At 39.4% G+C, this 20,123-nt stretch overlaps 1 protein-coding gene across 1 annotated transcript in view; it reads right to left on the bottom strand.

Annotated features, from left to right (window-relative positions):
* The window catches only part of LOC127660434 (disrupted in schizophrenia 1 protein-like), a 68,999-nt gene extending 52,559 nt beyond the window's left edge, over positions 1-16,440 (bottom strand). The window contains exons 1-2 of the mRNA XM_052150652.1: positions 15,906-16,440; positions 1,912-2,822 (exon numbers count right to left, since the gene is read on the bottom strand). Coding sequence (XP_052006612.1) covers positions 1,912-2,822; positions 15,906-15,996 — 1,002 coding nt within the window. The 5' untranslated portion in view covers positions 15,997-16,440. The remainder of the gene's footprint in view (positions 1-1,911; positions 2,823-15,905) is intronic.
* Positions 16,441-20,123: the final 3,683 nt, after the last annotated feature.

The raw sequence follows: 20,123 nt of genomic DNA, 5'->3' as shown, positions 1-20,123 counted from the left end.
AGACCAAAATCTCCAAAACGGTTGGTCAAGATTATGATCAAAGAACATATTTCAAATCGGCAGTAAAATCTGACATCAAAAATTTTGCTTCTTTACCTCAGATTACGGCAAAAAAAAAGCCATGCGCATGCGCGTTCTCGAGTTGACTGACAGGCGATGTCTGTATCTAAAAGGTGATTGGCTCTTTTACCTGTCAGGCAGAACTTCCTTTCTACATTGGGTGTTCCAATTTCTCCCATTCATTTTTAACAGAAGTGGCCCATCTCTGCTAAATAGTCTCTGGTGCAACTTTAAGGTAAAAGCTTGAGCAAATGCGATTGCTAATGCACACATGCCATCTGCGGACTCCTGTGTGTTCTGTTATTTCCTTCTTCATATATTAACAATTTATTCATGTGCAAATAAAGTAGTACAATTTGATGTCTAAATAGAAATCAGAAAAAACTGCTATCTACCAATATAAAATACAATATAATTTTTTAGATTTAGAACTCATCGGTCCGTGACCTTCAGCTCTCACTGGATCGCTTGGCAGTTGAGTGTGAAGCAGCTGGGATGAGGATTAGCACCTCTAAATCTGAGGCCATGGTTCTCAGCAGGAGCGCGTCCTCCAGGTAGGGAAGGAGGTATTGCCCCAAGTGAAGGAGTTTAAGTACCTCGGGGTCTTGTTCACGAGTTAGGGGACAATGGAGCGGGAGGTTGGCCAGAGAATCGGGGCAGCGGGGGCGGTATTGCACTCGCTTTATCGCACCTTTGTCATGAAAAGAGAGCTGAGCCGGAAGGCAAAGCTCTCGATCTACCGGTCAATTTTTGTTCCTACCCTCACCTATGGTCATGAAGGCTGGATCATGAGCGAAAGAACTAGGTCACGAGTACAAGCAGCCGAAATGGGCTTCCTCAGAAGGGTGGCGGCTTCTCCCTTAGAGATAGGGTGAGGAGCTCAGTCATCCGTGAGGAGCTCGGAGTAGCCGCTCCTCCTTTGCGTCGAAAGGAGTCAGTTGAGGTGGTTTGGGCATCTGGTAAGGATGCCCCCTGGCCGCCACCCTAGAGAGGTGTTTCAGGCACGTCCAGCTGGGAGGAGGCCTCGGGGAAGACCCAGGACTAGGTGGAGAGATTACATCTCCACACTGGCCTGGGAACACCTCGGGGTCCCCCAGTCAGAGCTGGTTAATGTGGCTCAGGATAGGGAAGTTTGGGGTCCCCTGCTGGAGCAGCTGCCCCCGCGACCCGACTTCGGATAAGCGGTTGAAGATGGATGGAGATTTAGAACTTTTACAAAGTTTTGGGTGAAATTTAAGTAAATATAGTGCTAAATAAATAAATAAAAAACAATTGTTCAAAAATTTTATGTTATTAAATTATGTGATATATCTGCATTGCATCGGCCACCCTGCACTCTGGATATCGGCTTCGGCCTTTGGAAAAACCCATATCGGTCGACCAATATTGAACATGTCCGAGGACTTTGTACAAACACACATCCACATATGTGCTCATTTAAAGGATTGTGATGCACCTGAACAGGAAATACTTCGGTATTTTGTAGTATAATCCATTAATTTCCAATGGACGGTTACTTTAGACCAGGAACACAAGTGTAACCAACAGAGTTGTTCGGGTAAAAATGATATAAATACATTATATACACTGTTGGACATTGTTAGTAGACAAATTAAACAGTTCAAGAAGTTGAAGAAACACTCAATGATAAATATTGAATTATGGATCTAAATACAGCATATGTACACACCTCCAGTTTGATAAAAAATAATAAAACGCCAGTAAAGCAACTTTGCCTACTATACATGTGGTGGTCCAATGAAACAGTAATTAGAATTGCATTCGTGGTCTTTTGTTGCATTTTTCAACCACTGTCTATCAAAATGTAAAACGTCTTTGTGGCATACTGACCTTGATGTTTGTGCGGTTGTTTTGCAGACAGTCTTGAAGAATGTCTTCATACTTCTTCATTAGACCATCTCGAATCTGGTCTGACGACGGGGTGATGCTGTCATAGCCAGAGGTGACGGATGAGCCCGAGGTCGAGTCGGATGAATCAACCGAGAGCGAGGACGTGACCTCGGTGTCCAGGGAGCCAGAGTCCGAGTCCTGGACACTTTCTTTGAAGTCAGACGTCATGGACATGGAGGTCTGTCTGTCTCTGTGACGCCAGGAAATGTCCAAGTCTCCCAGCCACAGAGCTTTGTCCAATAAGAGCCCTTTTCCTTTCACCGACTGAGCAATTGACAATTGGGCTAATGAGAAAACCTCTGATTTTGGTAGGCTAATTGGCACAGTGTCACTCTCCGATTGGCTCAATGAACCATCTTCAAACTTATTTACAATAACAGTTTGAGGTTTTAAAGTATCTGAGCTGGACGGATCCCACGAAGTCGATTCAGATGGCGTCGGTTTCCAAGAAGACTCACTTGTGGTTGTTTCATGTGTTAAATCGCTGGTTTCTAGTGACTGTTGAATGAAACTAAAGCTGGAATTGAAGATGTCTCGAGATGGGACTGTTCTAGAAGTTTCTTCCACTTGGGTGTCACGTAAACAGTGAGATTTGGATGAATCGTTGGAAGAGTCGTCTTTCTCGAAAACCTCCTCGAGCCATTTCTCACTGGGGCTGCCTGGCAATTCAGAAGCACACTTTTGAGTGTTCTCACTAGTGGACAGGCCACCAATGGGATTTATGGGATTTCTGTTGGAATCACATGGTGTCTCAGCAGCCACTTGGCTGATTGGATCTGCTCGCATGTATCCCGGCCGTCTGAAGCTTCTCCTATGAGAGCTCCCAGACGCTGCGTCTGTGCTCGCACCACCTGTTGCAAAAAGATTACAGATTAAACATCTTTTGCATTGACAACATCCTGAAAAATGTACTCAATAGTAGGGGTGCACCTTGAAACATCGTGATACTTTCTCCAACGATTCTGAATTGATTCTCAAAAAATCTCCAGCTCCTCCTTATCGCTCTCTCTCCCACTTATTGGGGCAACTCAGGCGTGCATCCTCACGGCCCAGCCACGCCCTCCTCGTCATCACGTAGACATTTATTTTAAATAATTTTTTTTATGTTTTCATAAATTTGAAAACATGCAATTTTGGTCACAAATGTCTCATTCATTCCTCTAGATGGCAGCAAGCACTAGAAAATATAATGTAGGGGGCGCTCTAATGCATTTTATCCCTCACAGATGTGCTCGTCCATAGACATTCAGTCTAATGTTCAGTTCAAGCACCACCTTTGTTATTTCATTGAATATCTCGGCCTCTGAGTGGACTAGAAGCTCTATCAAGGTGTCATTAGAAAGCTGAGATCCTCCCTTTTGCGAAGATATGTAACATTTTATCATCAAGCTTTTCTGATGATTTGTTTAGCATGCTTTTGAATGGCATTTGTTGTTCTTGACATCTACGATATAACATTAGATTATTCAATCAAGCAAGCTCACAGACAAGTATAAAATGGCAAAGTTTTAGAAAACTACCTACGGAAAAAGCAGATATAACTTTTTAGCTATTCGGTTTTAGCTTACAGCAGCAGTTATCGGAGCATAAAAGAGACGTTTGTATTTGATGACTTGATCATATTTCACTTGTGATTCTTTTGAATATCTTTCAAACTGTGTTTTTAGGGCAACAAAATTTGATATATTTGATTTATTTGATATATGACTTGTCCATTTAGGTGCTATGTGACTTTTATTTTCATATAACATTTCTACCCCATTACCTCATAGGGGCGCTAATTTGCGACGCAAGTTTTTTAAGGCCTTATTTTGTTATAAAATAACAAAACATAAATGCAGAAGTGATGGTTATCTCCGAAAAGGTCAGATTCAAAGATTTCAAATGATACCTCATATGCCTGATTTATGTATACAGAGACTTTAACATTTTAAATATAAACTATTTTTTGCAATATAGCCCCCTTTGGACCCTCCATAGAGTTTTAACACAGAGTGTGTATTGATAAGAAAATTGGAGGACAAGATACATTGTAAGAATTGTTACTTGTGAAAGACCGATATACCGGCCGTACCGATTAATCGGACGATATTTGCCCATTTTGCGATATTTCGCTTGGCCTATTGACTGAAGTGTTAATCAATGGATAGTCAACACTTTCAGTTTTCAAGGATTTTTCTTTTCAAGTTTATATCAAGTAGATAGTGCATAAAGTAAATGTTTGTTTCAACTTTAGAAATTGTACATCTGATTTGCTGTTGTTCAACTGTATTATGTTAATCAGCATTTATATCGGCCATTGAAAAACCCTAATCAGTTGATTATTAATGGTTACCGTCAAATCGTGAGGTCTCTACTCAATAGTTGGACATCCAAACTTCCACAAAGACGTTTTTGTAAACAACAAATAACCCATGACAGCAACAGTCATGTGCATCAGCCAAAAACATTCCCTGTGACCAGAGTGACAAACATAATCCAGCTGTTGGGAAAATGCAAATATGGCCCATTCTTGATTTACATTACATCAATAAATAACAGTATAAAACTGTAATTAGTCTAATAAACTTGAATTACTGTCATTTACACCAGCTTTTTAAATATATACTTTTTGATTAATGATGAAACAACTCTTTAGGTTTTCTGAAACCAATTTGAGCAAATTAGATCACCTCGATGTCACAATTGTTTGTATTGGACTGCAAGGAGATTAAATAGATAACTAATAGAGACGGAAAATGAATTCCCAAGCTTCTCAGATACAAACCCCGGTAATCATGTGTTTCCTCGAGTTTAGAGAGATCTCAACAATGTCTCATATTTGCCAAGACACCAACGTCAAACGTCAAGAGATCTCAATATAAACACAAACAAGGCCAAAATATGCAATCTACCTTCATTTTATGGCTGTACGTTCAACAATTTGTCTCATTTATTTGTATTTTTATCTCTCCAACAGTATTTTGAGGGGTGGAAAATCATTCACACCAAAAGGAAAAACTATTGAGAACACCATTAAGTCTCCTGAGCAATGTTAGTGCAACCTTCAAGCAACCAATTTTGATCTGGGCATGTTAAACAGTCCGTACAAACTGTGGATTTTGTTATGGGCCCTTTTGGGCTGTATTGGTTTTTCTTGTGTGTTTGAGTTGCAGGTTTCAGGTTGGTGGTGGGTGGAGTCTGTTGGCTCGTTATAGTTGATGGGGCACATCTGTGCTGGTGATGCCGCATGGCTTTTAAGGGGGCTCTCTACCAGTCCTCTTTGGCCCTATTTGGACTTTTTTGGTCTCTGTTATAATACATTTATTGATAATGCACTTTATTGAGCTGGACCTGTGTTTGATTGGTTCAACTCTTATCTCTCAGAAAGGTCCTTTGAGGTAGCCTGGAGAGGGGGGGTGTCCAAGCCACATCAGTTACTTACTGGGGTACCGCAGGGCTCAGTGCTTGGGCCACTTCTCTTCTCCATATACACAACATCACTGGGACCCATCATCCAGTCACATGGTTTCTCTTACCACTGCTACGCTGACGACATGCAACTCTACTTGTCTTTCCAGCCCAACGACACCACAGTGACCACTCGAATCGCTGCCTGTCTGGCAGACATCTCAGCCTGGATGAAGGAACATCACCTTCAACTCAACCCTGCCAAGACCGAACTCCTTGTCTTTCCAGCCAACCCCGCTGTTGAACACAACATCACCGTGCAGCTGGGTCCAACCACAGTTTCACCTTCCAAAATGGTCAGAAATCTAGGGGTAACCATTGATGATGAGCTCAATTTCACAGACCACATCTCAAAGACCGCAAGATCATGTAGATTTACACTCTACAATATCAGGAAGATAAGACCCTTCCTCTCTGTACATGCCACACAACTGCTCGTTCAGTCACTTGTCATAACTAGACTGGACTACTGTAACGCTCTCATTGCAGGCCTTCCTGCATGTGCTATTAGACCTCTCCAAATGATCCAGAATGCAGCAGCACATCTGGTCTTTAATGAACCTAAGAGAGCACATGTTACACCACTCTGTGTCTCTCTCCACTGGCTGCCGGTTGATGCACGCATTAAATTCAAGGCCCTGATGCTGGCATATAAAACAGTCACTGGGTCTGCTCCAGCATACCTAAAAACATTTATGCAGAGCTACACGCCCACCAGAAACCTGCGGTCGGCTAAGGAACGTCGCCTTGTCGTACCAAAACAAAGAGGCACCAAAACACTTTCCCGGACTTTCAGTTTCATCAAACCACGGTGGTGGACTCAATCAATATTATTCGGGAAGCTAACTCACTCTCTATCTTCAAAAAATGGCTAGAAACCCATCTTTTCCAAAAGTACTTAACCGGTCACTAAATTTACATTTCTTGTTGCACTTAAAATCTGTTTTGTATACTATTCTGATGATAGTGAAATTTTGTAGTATGGCACTTTTCGTACCACTGTCTCCTTAAGATGATTCGCTGATGTTTTCCGAAACCAAAACTGACAACAACACATTTGTCTGTTGTTGTGAGGGAAAAGGGGAGGGGGTCGGTGGAAAACTCTTTGTTTGCAGCTGTGATTGCCTCAAAAGCCACTTCCCACAATCCTCCCAGTAATGTGACGAAACGATCGATCTGTCCAGTGTACAGAGTGTTTAACAGCTGCAGTCACTGGAAATGTCTCTCACATGCTCTTTCAAACATAGCTCAACACAATCTCACACGAGTGGAATAACAGTGACTCTATTCACAGAACTGTGAGAAACAAATGAACAGACTTGACCAAGTTTATTGTGAAACGTCACACAACGGGTTCAAGGAAAAGTTGCATTACAATTTCAGAAGGAGAAGTACAGTAGTGATAGAGATAACTTGCCAAAATAGAAGTCATATCATGCATTTTGGATGTCCCTACTTATAGATCCACTTATAATTTTAGTATAGTTTTATGTGCCAGAAACAGACAAAATATTTTAGTAGACGTTTCATGTTGTTGACCCGTCGCCATATTTGATTTGTGCTTTGTATGCATCAACATGGGTCAGCCAATGTTGTGATTTTAAAGTGAAAAGCGACTTATATTTATCTCTGTAAATCTTACAAAATGCTCGTGTGCCTTCAGAAGACTTGGAACAACTTTTGTGACACTGTCACAATCAGCTTATTGTATTGAAACGAACGATCGCACCATTTTTCCAAATATATCATGTTGTGTTCAACAGACAATGGGTTTGTAACAATATGAGGGTAAATGACCATTTCTTTGGTGAACCGTCCCTTTAAAGATTCTCCTTGTACCTTCTAATGCATTTCAATAATAACCATGAATTACACAAAGCAAATAAAGAGCAGATGATGTCATAACTGAAGAAGGTTTTCTATAGAGAGGGAGAAACTCAAGTTGAGTGCTTGATCCTCGTAAAAAAGCTTGTAACTTTAAAAAAGGTACATTTAATGACCAGTCAGTTCATTCTGCTGTCGGTTTTTACCACACGACAACTATATATCACTGAACGTTAACATAGAAAGCAACAGTGATGCCAGACTAATATTCAACCTGCACTGAGAACACGCTATCAAAAGGGAAGGAAACTGTCATTAGGCTCTTTTAAGACAATCCCTTAAATGAAAGTATTTAAATGGCAAAGGAGAAGTATAAAGCAAACTTCTTTGTAGCTGTTTTTTCAAAAACAAAGCAGGCACATGTTGTTTATGGCATTGCATCGAAGTTGTGAAATCTTAGTTTGATGACCAATAAGAGTCCAAAAGAAATTCAAAACAAAATTCACCTTTTTGGTGAAAAAAATTCACGTTTGTGGACACCTGAACTCCACAGTCAGGGCTGGACTGGTAATCTGGCATACTGGGCATTCTCCCGGTGGGCCGACTCAATTTGGCGTAGATCAGAGGCAGACTGGCCATCAGGAGAACCGAGCGGGCCGGTGGATCGGCCGCAAAATGTGCCGAATGTGCCGCGATAAGCTAAAATGAGCCGCCGCGTTATGCAGAACGGACCAGAGCAAACACCCCCTCCCCCAACTCCAAATTGGGCAAGTTGCCATGTAAATTCCTGGGCTAATTTCTCTGCCCAGTCCAGCCCTGTCCACAGTAGCCCCTCACAGAGTAAAAGATGCACTAATCTCTCAAGCGTTCTTTTAAATCTGTAAATCGTAACAGTTTGCACAAGTGTTCTTTCTGTAAAAGCTTTAACTCGATTACCTTCATTCATGCTACAAACAAAACTGACATGAATTTGTTAAATGAACCGGCTGCCCAGACAGAAACATGTGTGTTTACCTTAGTCGATTAGAGAGGCCCTCTCAAAATTCCCTCGACCTCTCATTGGCCGCTTGCAAACACTTCAGAGAAACAACAGAATGTGGAGGAGCTCATAAAGGACAGAAGGGAATGTTTGAGGAGCAAACTAATCCGTTTCAGATTCTCCCCCAGAGATGTTTCGCCAGTGTAACAGTGAGTGACAGCAGCAGCTTTGAGGAAGTGAAAGTTTGACAGGGTTTTTCTACTTTATTAAGAGTCAGCAAGGAGAGTGTGAAACATAGTGAGAGAAAGCTCGGCTGTTCGTGTCAAGTGTAAAGTTTGTGCATGTTGTTTACACAACTGCAATGAAGTTGTCTGATTAACATCAAAATTAGTGGTCGACAGACAGACAGACAGACAGACAGACAGACAGACAGACGGACAGATAGATGGATAGATAGACATACAGATTAATAGAGGGACAGACAGACAGATAGCTAAATAGACAGACAGACAAACAGATTAATAGACAGACAGACAGATAAATAGACAGACAGACAGATAGATTAATAAACAGACAGACAGATTAATAGACTGACAGACAGACAGATAAATACACAGACAGACAGATTAATAAACAGACAGACAGATAAATACACAGACATACAGACAGACAGATTAATAAACAGACAGACAGATAAATAGACAGACAGACAGATAGATTAATAAACAGACAGACAGATAAATACACAGACATACAGACAGACAGATTAATAAACAGACAGACAGATAAATACAGACAGACAGATTAATAAACAGACAGACAGATAAATAGACAGACAGACAGACAGATAGATTAATAAACAGACAGACAGATTAATAAATAGACAGACAGACAGATTAATAGATAGACAGACAGTCAGACAGATAGATTAATAAACAGACAGACAGATAAATAGACAGACAGACAGATTAATAGACAGACAGACAGATAAATACAGACATACCGACAGACAGATTAATAAACAGACAGACAGATAAATCGACAGACAGACAGACAGACAGATAGATTAATAAACAGACAGACAGATTAATAGACTGACAGACAGACAGATAAATACACAGACAGACAGACAGACAGATTAATAGACAGACAGACAGATAAATAGATACAGACAGATAGATTAATAAACAGACAGACAGATTAATAGACAGACAGATAGACAGATAAATACACAGACATACAGACAGACAGATTAATAGACAGACAGACAGATAAATAGATACAGACAGATAGATTAATAAACAGACAGACAGATTAATAGACAGACAGATAGATTAATAAACAGACAGACAGATTAATAGACTGACAGATAGACAGATAAATACACAGACATACAGACAGACAGATTAATAAACAGACAGACAGATAAATAGACAGACAGACAGATAGATTAATAAACAGACAGACAGATTAATAGACTGACAGACAGACAGATAAATACACAGACAGACAGATTAATAAACAGACAGACAGATAAATACACAGACATACAGACAGACAGATTAATAAACAGACAGACAGATAAATACAGACAGACAGATTAATAAACAGACAGACAGATAAATAGATAGACAGACAGATAGATTAATAAACAGACAGACAGATTAATAAACAGACAGACAGATAAATACACAGACATACAGACAAACAGATTAATAGACAGACAGACAGATAAATACACAGACATACAGACAGACAGATTAATAGACAGACAGACAGATAAATACACAGACATACAGACAAACAGATTAATAAACAGACAGACAGATAAATACACAGACATACAGACAGACAGATTAATAGACAGACAGACAGATAAATAGATAGACAGACAGATAGATTAATAAACAGACAGACAGATTAATAGACTGACAGATAGACAGATAAATACACAGACATACAGACAGACAGATTAATAGACAGACAGACAGATAAATAGATACAGACAGATAGATTAATAAACAGACAGACAGATTAATAGACAGACAGATAGATTAATAAACAGACAGACAGATTAATAGACTGACAGATAGACAGATAAATACAAAGACATACAGACAGACAGATTAATAAACAGACAGACAGATAAATAGACAGACAGACAGATAGATTAATAAACAGACAGACAGATTAATAGACTGACAGACAGACAGATAAATACACAGACAGACAGATTAATAAACAGACAGACAGATAAATACAGACAGACAGATTAATAAACAGACAGACAGATAAATAGATAGACAGACAGATAGATTAATAAACAGACAGACAGATTAATAAACAGACAGACAGATAAATACACAGACATACAGACAGACAGATTAATAGACAGACAGACAGATAAATACACAGACATACAGACAAACAGATTAATAAACAGACAGACAGATAAATACACAGACATACAGACAGACAGATTAATAGACAGACAGACAGATAAATAGATAGACAGACAGATAGATTAATAAACAGACAGACAGATTAATAGACTGACAGATAGACAGATAAATACACAGACATACAGACAGACAGATTAATAGACAGACAGACAGATAAATAGATACAGACAGATAGATTAATAAACAGACAGACAGATTAATAGACAGACAGATAGATTAATAAACAGACAGACAGATTAATAGACTGACAGATAGACAGATAAATACACAGACATACAGACAGACAGATTAATAAACAGACAGACAGATAAATAGACAGACAGACAGATAGATTAATAAACAGACAGACAGATTAATAGACTGACAGACAGACAGATAAATACACAGACAGACAGATTAATAAACAGACAGACAGATAAATACACAGACATACAGACAGACAGATTAATAAACAGACAGACAGATAAATACAGACAGACAGATTAATAAACAGACAGACAGATAAATAGATAGACAGACAGATAGATTAATAAACAGACAGACAGATTAATAAACAGACAGACAGATAAATACAGACAGACAGATTAATAAACAGACAGACAGATAAATAGATAGACAGACAGATAGATTAATAAACAGACAGACAGATTAATAAACAGACAGACAGATAAATACAGACAGACAGATTAATAAACAGACAGACAGATAAATAGATAGACAGACAGATAGATTAATAAACAGACAGACAGATTAATAAACAGACAGACAGATAAATACACAGACATACAGACAAACAGATTAATAGACAGACAGACAGATAAATACACAGACATACAGACAGACAGATTAATAGACAGACAGACAGATAAATACACAGACATACAGACAAACAGATTAATAAACAGACAGACAGATAAATACACAGACATACAGACAGACAGATTAATAGACAGACAGACAGATAAATAGATAGACAGACAGATAGATTAATAAACAGACAGACAGATTAATAGACAGACATATAGATTAATAAACAGACAGACAGATTAATAGACTGACAGATAGACAGATAAATACACAGACATACAGACAGACAGATTAATAGACAGACAGACAGATAAATAGATAGACAGACAGATAGATTAATAAACAGACAGACAGATTAATAGACAGACAGATAGATTAATAAACAGACAGACAGATTAATAGACTGACAGATAGACAGATAAATACACAGACATACAGACAGACAGATTAATAAACAGACAGACAGATAAATAGACAGACAGACAGATAGATTAATAAACAGACAGACAGATTAATAGACTGACAGACAGACAGACAGATAAATACACAGACAGACAGATTAATAAACAGACAGACAGATAGATTAATAAACAGACAGACAAATACACAGACATACAGACAGACAGATTAATAAACAGACAGACAGATAAATACAGACAGACAGATTAATAAACAGACAGACGGATAAATAGACAGACAGACAGACAGATAGATTAATAAACAGACAGACAGATTAATAAATAGACAGACAGACAGACAGATAGATTAATAAACAGACAGACAGACAGACAGATAGATTAATAAACAGACAGACAGATTAATAGATAGACAGACAGACAGACAGATAGATTAATAAACAGACAGACAGATAAATAGACAGACAGACAGATTAATAGACAGACAGACAGATAAATACAGACATACAGACAGACAGATTAATAAACAGACAGACAGATAAATAGACAGACAGACAGACAGACAGACAGATTAATAAACAGACAGACATATTAATAGACAGACACACAGACATATTAATAGACAGACAGATTAATAGACAGACAGACATATTAATAGACAGGCAGGCAGACAGACAGATAGATAAACGGACGGACAGATACAGAACTAGTAAAGTAAAATGACAAAAGCCAACGATCAAACTTTCTAAATTCTCTCATTTTCTATGAATTAATTGTCAGTTCTCCAAAGAACAGAATTATTTTGACAAACACAAGAAGACCGTGTTTGAAAATTAGCAGCTGCAATTCTGTTGAAGTTCTGGCAAAGATCACAACACACTTCCTGTTCAGTCACAGACGAGAAACAAACCAGCTGAGAAAAACCACTTCTCTCACACACACTCACTCACACACACACACACACACACACACACACACACTCGACTCGGGAAACTATTTAAACACAAACACTTTTGAATATAAATACTCTCATAATTAAGTTAGAAAATTGAAAATGTAAACAAACACAAATTAAAATGAAAAATTATCTCTGATTAATGTTTTAGAATCTGACAAAATCAGATTCAGCCATCCTTTATTCACCCTCATGTCATTCCAAACCTGTATGATGTTCTTTATTCCATGGAACAACGAAAATTGACATTTTGAAAAATGTTCAAGCTACTCATTGTCATGCAACGAAAGTCCGAGTTGTTTCTAGGCATAGGCGAACAAGGCCGAGCGCCAAAATATCGAAATCGCAAAGTTATTAATCACAGTAGGTCATATTGTAATTTTACTTTGATCAATTGTGGGTTTAAACATTAATTTTACTCCACAAAATGAGCAAATTTCACGATATTCCACGTTTTATATTTATTTAAATATTTATTTATTTACGTGAATAGTGTGAATTCTTCAAAACATCTCCTACTGTGCTCCGCAAAAGAGAGAATTTGGAACAACTTGAGGTTGAGTAAATAATGACAAGATTTTCATTTTTGGCTGGACTATTCACTCCATGGCTGTACGTTCCATTTTCCCATCTGATAAACAAATAGACGCCATAAATCTGTGTAAAAGATGTCATGAAGTCCTGAATTGTGGTTCTGTGGCACAGACTGGCAGCACAGATGAGATGTGTCCCTCTAAGTGGCTACAGACTCTAATCATGATGCCAGTTGACCCTAATCTCTGCCTTGCCAATTAGCAGGTGTGCCAACTGCTCACAACGGCACAGCCCCCATCAGTAAACAACAACAACATTTTACCACACTTTAGTTCTCGTTTGGCGACATGGCAAAACAAAAGGCTAATATTACAAGACTACTGTAATATTATCAAACCTCACAGCTTGATTTTGTGTTCTGCGATTAAGTTCACACAAGACAGAGTTTCCCTTTTCTTCAGAGCTGCCCAGCTGTGGGTACCAACAATATTATTTCTGAAAGCAAAATATGAATTGCAACTTTTTATGGGGTATTATGGTTGGAAAGGTACTTTTTCACATCACAGCTACTTATGAAAACTTTTCTAACCTTTTGCTGGAAATCTAAAAATAATGAAAGCACCGAGACTAGTCCGTCTTTGTTCTGGTGTATTTTGAAACCGTTTAGTGAGCTCGGATGTCTACAGAGATACTGAGTTCAGATAAATAAAGACTTCTATCCAAAATGCACAAAGAAAGAAAACGTGCATTTCAAAGTTTTAAAAATAGCCCATTAGCCGTAGTGCACCTTATTAAAACGTATATACCATGATTACCATTCATATATCAAACATTACCATGACATATGTCCAAAATGATTAGCTACCAGAATAATGTTCCATGGCACTTACAGCATACATTGTACAGTTGAAGTCAGACGTTTACATACACTTGCTAGTATTTGGCAGCATTGCCTTTAAATTGTTTAACTTGGGTCAAATGTTTTGGGTCGCCTTCCACAAGCTTCTCACAATAAGTTGCTGGAATTTTGGCCCATTCCAAAATGGAATTCTCGCACATACATCGGATTGAGGTCAGGGATTTGTGATGGCCACTCCAACATCTTGACTTTGTTGTCCTTAAGCCATTTAGCCACAACTTTGGAGGTGTGCTTGGGGGGGTCATTGTCCATTTGGAAGACCCATTTGTGACCGAGCGTTAACTTCCTGTCTGATGTCTTGAGATGTTGCTTCAATATACATCAACATATTTTTCCTTCCTCATGATGCCATCTATATTTGTGAAGTGCACCAGTCCCTCCTGCAGCAAAGCACCCCCACAACATGATGCTGCCACACCCATGATTCACGGTTGGGATGGTGTTCTTCAGCTTGTAAGACTCAGCATTTTTCCTCCAAACGTAACGATGGTCATTATGGCCAAACCGGACAATTCTCCAAAAAGTAAGATCTTTGTCCACATGTGCACTTGCAAACTGTAGTCTGGCTTTTTTATGGCGGTTTTGGAGCAGTGACTTCTTCCTCGCTGAGCACCTTTCAGGTTATGTCCATATAGGACTGGTTTTACTGTGGATCTAGATACTCGTCTACCTGTTTCCTCCAGCATCATCACAAGGTCCTTTGCTGTTGTTCTGGGATTGATTTGCACTTTTCACACCAAACTACGTTCATCTCTAGGAGACAGATTGCATCTCCTTCCTGAGCGGTATGATGACTGTGTGGTCACATGGTGTTTATACTTGTGTACTATTGTTTGTACAGATGAACGTGGTACCTTCAAGCATTTGGGAATTGCTTCCAAGGATGAACTTGTGGCAGACTTGTGGCAGTCTTGGCTGATTTAATTGATTTTCCCATGATGTCAAGCAAAGAGCCACTGAGTTTGAAGGTAGGCCTTAAAATACATCCACAGATACACCTCCTATCAGAAGCTTATTGTCTAAAGGCTTGAAATAATTTTCTGGAATTTTCCGAGCTGATTAAATGCACAGTTAACTCAGTGTATGTAAACTTCTGACCCACTGGAATTGTGATTATAGTCAATTAAAAGTGAAACAATCGGTCTGTAAACAATTGTTGGAATAATTACTCGTGTCATGCACAAAGTAGACATCCTAAACCACTTGCCAAAACTTTAGTTTGCTAATATGAAATCTGTATGTGGTTAAAAAATGAGTTTTAATGACATCACCCAAAGTGTATGTAAACTTCTGACTTCAACTGTACAAAAACATGATACTGAACGATTTCCATACCACGTGGTATTTACATGGTATTCCAATATACTTATAATAATACAAAAAGTATCATCAATGTACCAAAAATACCATTGTTGTACCATATTTTTGGACATATACCAAGGTAAATTGGTATTGTGTGGGTATATTTTTGTCATTAGCATTGTACCCTCACCAAAAATGCCCTCATACCACCTTGGCATTTTTGTATTGGGTATGTCAAAAGATGAAAGAGTTCATTCAGTGATTGACAGCTCAATGTGCGTCTTACCTGCCCTCACGGTGCACCGGTGACACTTGGAGTCCTTGTCAGTCTTGTGTGTTGAGTTGCTTCCCACTTTGATCATACCTGCGAACATCATGATGCTTTAAAGCCGGTTAACCCACAGAATAGAAGTGCAGAATAAAGTTAAACTCCAAACGGCGCGTGCCTCATCCTCTCAACGCGCGCGCGCCCGCATTTACACATGAGCCCAACGCCGACGTTTCCGACCCGAAAATAAATATGAATTATTAGATCTCAAGCTTTCCCATTAAAAGTGACCATATAAGACGCTTTTTGATGCAACTTATTCGATGCTTGGAAGAGATTACAAAAACAGAGGCACTATTGTCCGAGATAAATGGTCCATTTCCTGCGCGCGGAACGCGCTGTCGAGATCATCGGCAAATCTGAAGAAAATTCGCGTCGGTATTCTTCTGTTTAATACATGTCAGATCCTCGGATTATTTAGAGTTTTTTCCGAAAGTGAAAGCTCATCACACGGACTGTCAAACCGCCAACGAGTGGCGGAAAGAGCCGCACTTTGTCCCGTTATGTGGCATATTGAAGGAGTTCCTCTGACGTCAGCTGGAATTTGACTCCAAAGCAGAACTGATTGTACATGCTCGAGATGGGCTGGGATGGGCTTCTCTGATAAAGGCAAAAGTTTGAACACACTTAAAGGATTAGTTCACCCTTAGTTAGTGTTTACTCCCCCTGTGTTGTTATCACCCTATATGACTTTCTTTAGTTTTCTGAACACCAAAACATTGTGCTCAGTGATGTCATACAATGGCAGTTTATGGTGACCAACTCTTCAAGCTTCAAAAGAACACACAAGTATCATTCAGAAGTTTAATGCATTATTCCACGAGACTCTTGATTGTTATGAAGGTTTACGATAAAGAGAAACAAACTGAAATATAATGTATTATTTAGTGTAAATATTCACTGACCGTTGATCTCCCATGTGCGTTCATGATAGGACACGAGAGCGACAGTTCAAGCAGCTCAGCTTGCGACATTGGGGCGTTCAAGCGAAAATGTGCTTTTTTATCTAAAAACAGGTCTTCCACAGAGATAGTGACAACATAACTTAACACAGCTGCACCCAAAACAGAGAACAGGACTTACTAAACATGTCTGAAGAGTTTGTAGTTGAAGAATTGATGCATTTCTATGCCCAGCCTTATTTTTAGGTTTTGGACCGGTGCCAGTTAACAGTGAACGGAGTTACCCGTGCGATGCCGGCGATCAGAATGTACCATCGCTCGTCACTGCTGGTTAGGACAAAAACTCGGATTACCATAGAAAATACACCTTTTATCGTGTGTCGTTTGCCGTCAGGTTAGGACACGGTGTGACTGTAGCTGCCTCTATGTTTCTGCTTGATTTCCGATTACTCCGTTCAAAAAATAAGGCTGGACATAGAAATGCATCAATTCTTCAACTACAAACTCTTCAGACGTGTTTAGTAAGTTCTGTTCTCTGTTTTGGGTGCAGTTGTGTTGAGTTATTTTGTCACTATCGCTGTGGAAGACCTGTTTTTAGATTTATTAAACTTCTGAATGATACTTGTGTGTTCTTTTGAAGCTTGAAGAGTTGGTCACCATAAACTGCCATTGTATGACATCACTGAGCACAATGTTTTGGTGTTCAGAAAACTAAAGAAAGTCATATAGGGTGATAACAACACAGGGGGAGTAAACACTAACTAAGGGTGAACTAATCCTTTAAGTGTGTTCAAACTTTTGCCTTTTTGGCACTAGAAAATCACTTGACATTATATCAGACACAGTTGAAAGATATTTGGTTCGTTAAATGAAGATTAACATTGTCTTTGTGCTTGTTTTAGAGTTGCCACTGTATGCAATAGACTGGCATGTCTTCAGGTCAATATTAGGTCAAAAATGGCAAAAAAGAAACTTGCCAGTCAATCATTGTTTTGAGGAATGAAGGCGATACAATGCTTGAAATTGCCAAAAAACAGTCTTCAAAGACGAAGCACAACTGCCTCTAACAAGGACAGAAAGAGATGTGGAAGACCAGATGTGCAACTAAACAAGAGGATAAGTGCATCAGAGTCTCTAGTTTGAGAAATAGACGCCTCACCTGTCCTCCGCTGACAGCTTCATTGAATTCTACCCGCTAAACACCAGTTTCATGTACAACAGTAAAGAGAAGACTCAGGAGGCCTTATGGGGAGAATTGCAAAGAAAAAGACACTTTTGAAACAGAAAAACAAAAAGAAAAGGTTCGAGTGGGCAAAGAAACACAGACATTGGACAACAGATAATTGGAAAAGAGTGTTACGGATCTTAACCCCATTGAGCTTTTGTGGGATCAGTTAGACTGTAAGGTGCGTGAGAAGTGCCCGACAAGACAGTCACATCTATGGCAAGTGCTACAGGAAGTGTGGGGTGAAAGGTCACCGGAGTATCTGGACAAACTGACGGCTAGAATGTCAAAGATTTGCAAAGCTGTCATTGCTGCATGTGGATGATTATTAGATGAAAACTCTTTGAAGTAGTTTAAGAAAAATCAAATCTTAATAGTAATTTTTCACATTATTAATGTCCTGAATATACAGTGGGTACGGAAAGTATTCAGACCCCCTTACATTTTTCACTCTTTGTTATATTGCAGCCATTTGCTAAAATCATTTAAGTTCATTTTTTTTCCTCATTATTGTACACACAGCACCCCATATTGACAGAAAAACACAGAATTGTTGACATTTTTGCACATTTATTAAAAAAGAAAAACTGAAATATCACATGGTCCTAAGTATTCAGACCCTTTGCTGTGACACTCATATATTTAACTCAGGTGCTGTCCATTTCTTCTGATCATCCTTGAGATGGTTCTACACCTTCAGTTGAGTCCAGCTGTGTTTGATTATACTGATTGGACTTGATTAGGAAAGCCACACACCTGTCTATATAAGACCTTACAGCTCACAGTGCATGTCAGAGCAAATGAGAATCATGAGGTCAAAGGAACTGCCTGAAGAGCTCAGAGACAGAATTGTGGCAAGGCACAGATCTGGCCATGGTTACAAAAACATTTCTGCTGCCCTTAAGGTTCATAAGAGCACAGTGGCCTCCATAATCCTTAAATGGAAGACGTTTGGGATGACCAGAACCCTTCCTAGAGCTGGCCGTCCGGCCAAACTGAGCTATCGGGGGAGAAGAGCCTTGGTGAGAGAGGTAAAGAAGAACCCAAAGATCACTGTGGCTGAGCTCCAGAGATGCAGTCGGGAGATGGGAGAAAGTTGTAGTAAGTCAACCATCACTGCAGCCATCCACCAGTCGGGGCTTTATGGCAGAGTGGCCTGACGGAAGCCTCTCCTCAGTGCAAGACACATGAAAAAACACCTGAAGGACTCCAAGATGGTAATAAATAAGATTCTGTGGTCTGATGAGACCAAGATAGAACTTTTTGGCCTTAATTCTAAGCGGTATGTGTGGAGAAAACCAGGCACTGCTCATCACCTGTCCAATACAGTCTCAACAGTGAAGCATGGTGGTGGCAGCATCATGCTGTGGGGGTGTTTTTCAGCTGCAGGGACAGGACGACTGGTTGCAATCGAGGGAAAGATGAATGCGACCAAGTACAGGGATATCCTGGACTGAAAACCTTCTCCAGAGTGCTCTGGACCTCAGACTGGGCCAAGGTTCACCTTCCAACAAGACAATGACCCTAAGCACACCGCTAAAATAACGAAGGAGTGGCTTCACAACAACTCCATGACTGTTCTTGAATGGCCCAGCCAGAGCCCTGACTTAAACCCAATTGAGCATCTCTGGAGAGACCTGAAAATGGCTGTCCACCAACGTTTACCATCCAACCTGACAGAACTGGAGAGGATCTGCAAGGAGGAATGGCAGAGGATACCCAAATCCAGATGTGAAAAACTTGTTGCATCTTTCCCAAAAAGACTCATGGCTGTATTAGATCAAAAGGGTGCTTCTACTAAATACTGAACAAAGGGTCTGAATACTTAGGACCATGTGATATTTCAGTTTTTCTTTTTTAATAAATGTGCAAAAATGTCAACAATTCTGTGTTTTTCTGTCAATATGGGGTGCTGTGTGTACAATAATGAGGAAAAAAAATGAACTTAAATGATTTTAGCAAATGGCTGCAATATAACAAAGAGTGAAACATTTAAGGGGGTCTGAATACTTTCTGTACCCACTCTACATTGTGATCAGTTGAATGCCT

This window comes from Xyrauchen texanus, chromosome 20, assembly GCF_025860055.1.
Source record: "Xyrauchen texanus isolate HMW12.3.18 chromosome 20, RBS_HiC_50CHRs, whole genome shotgun sequence".
NCBI lineage: Eukaryota > Metazoa > Chordata > Actinopteri > Cypriniformes > Catostomidae > Xyrauchen > Xyrauchen texanus.
This window is presented reverse-complemented; position numbering and strand designations above follow the sequence as displayed.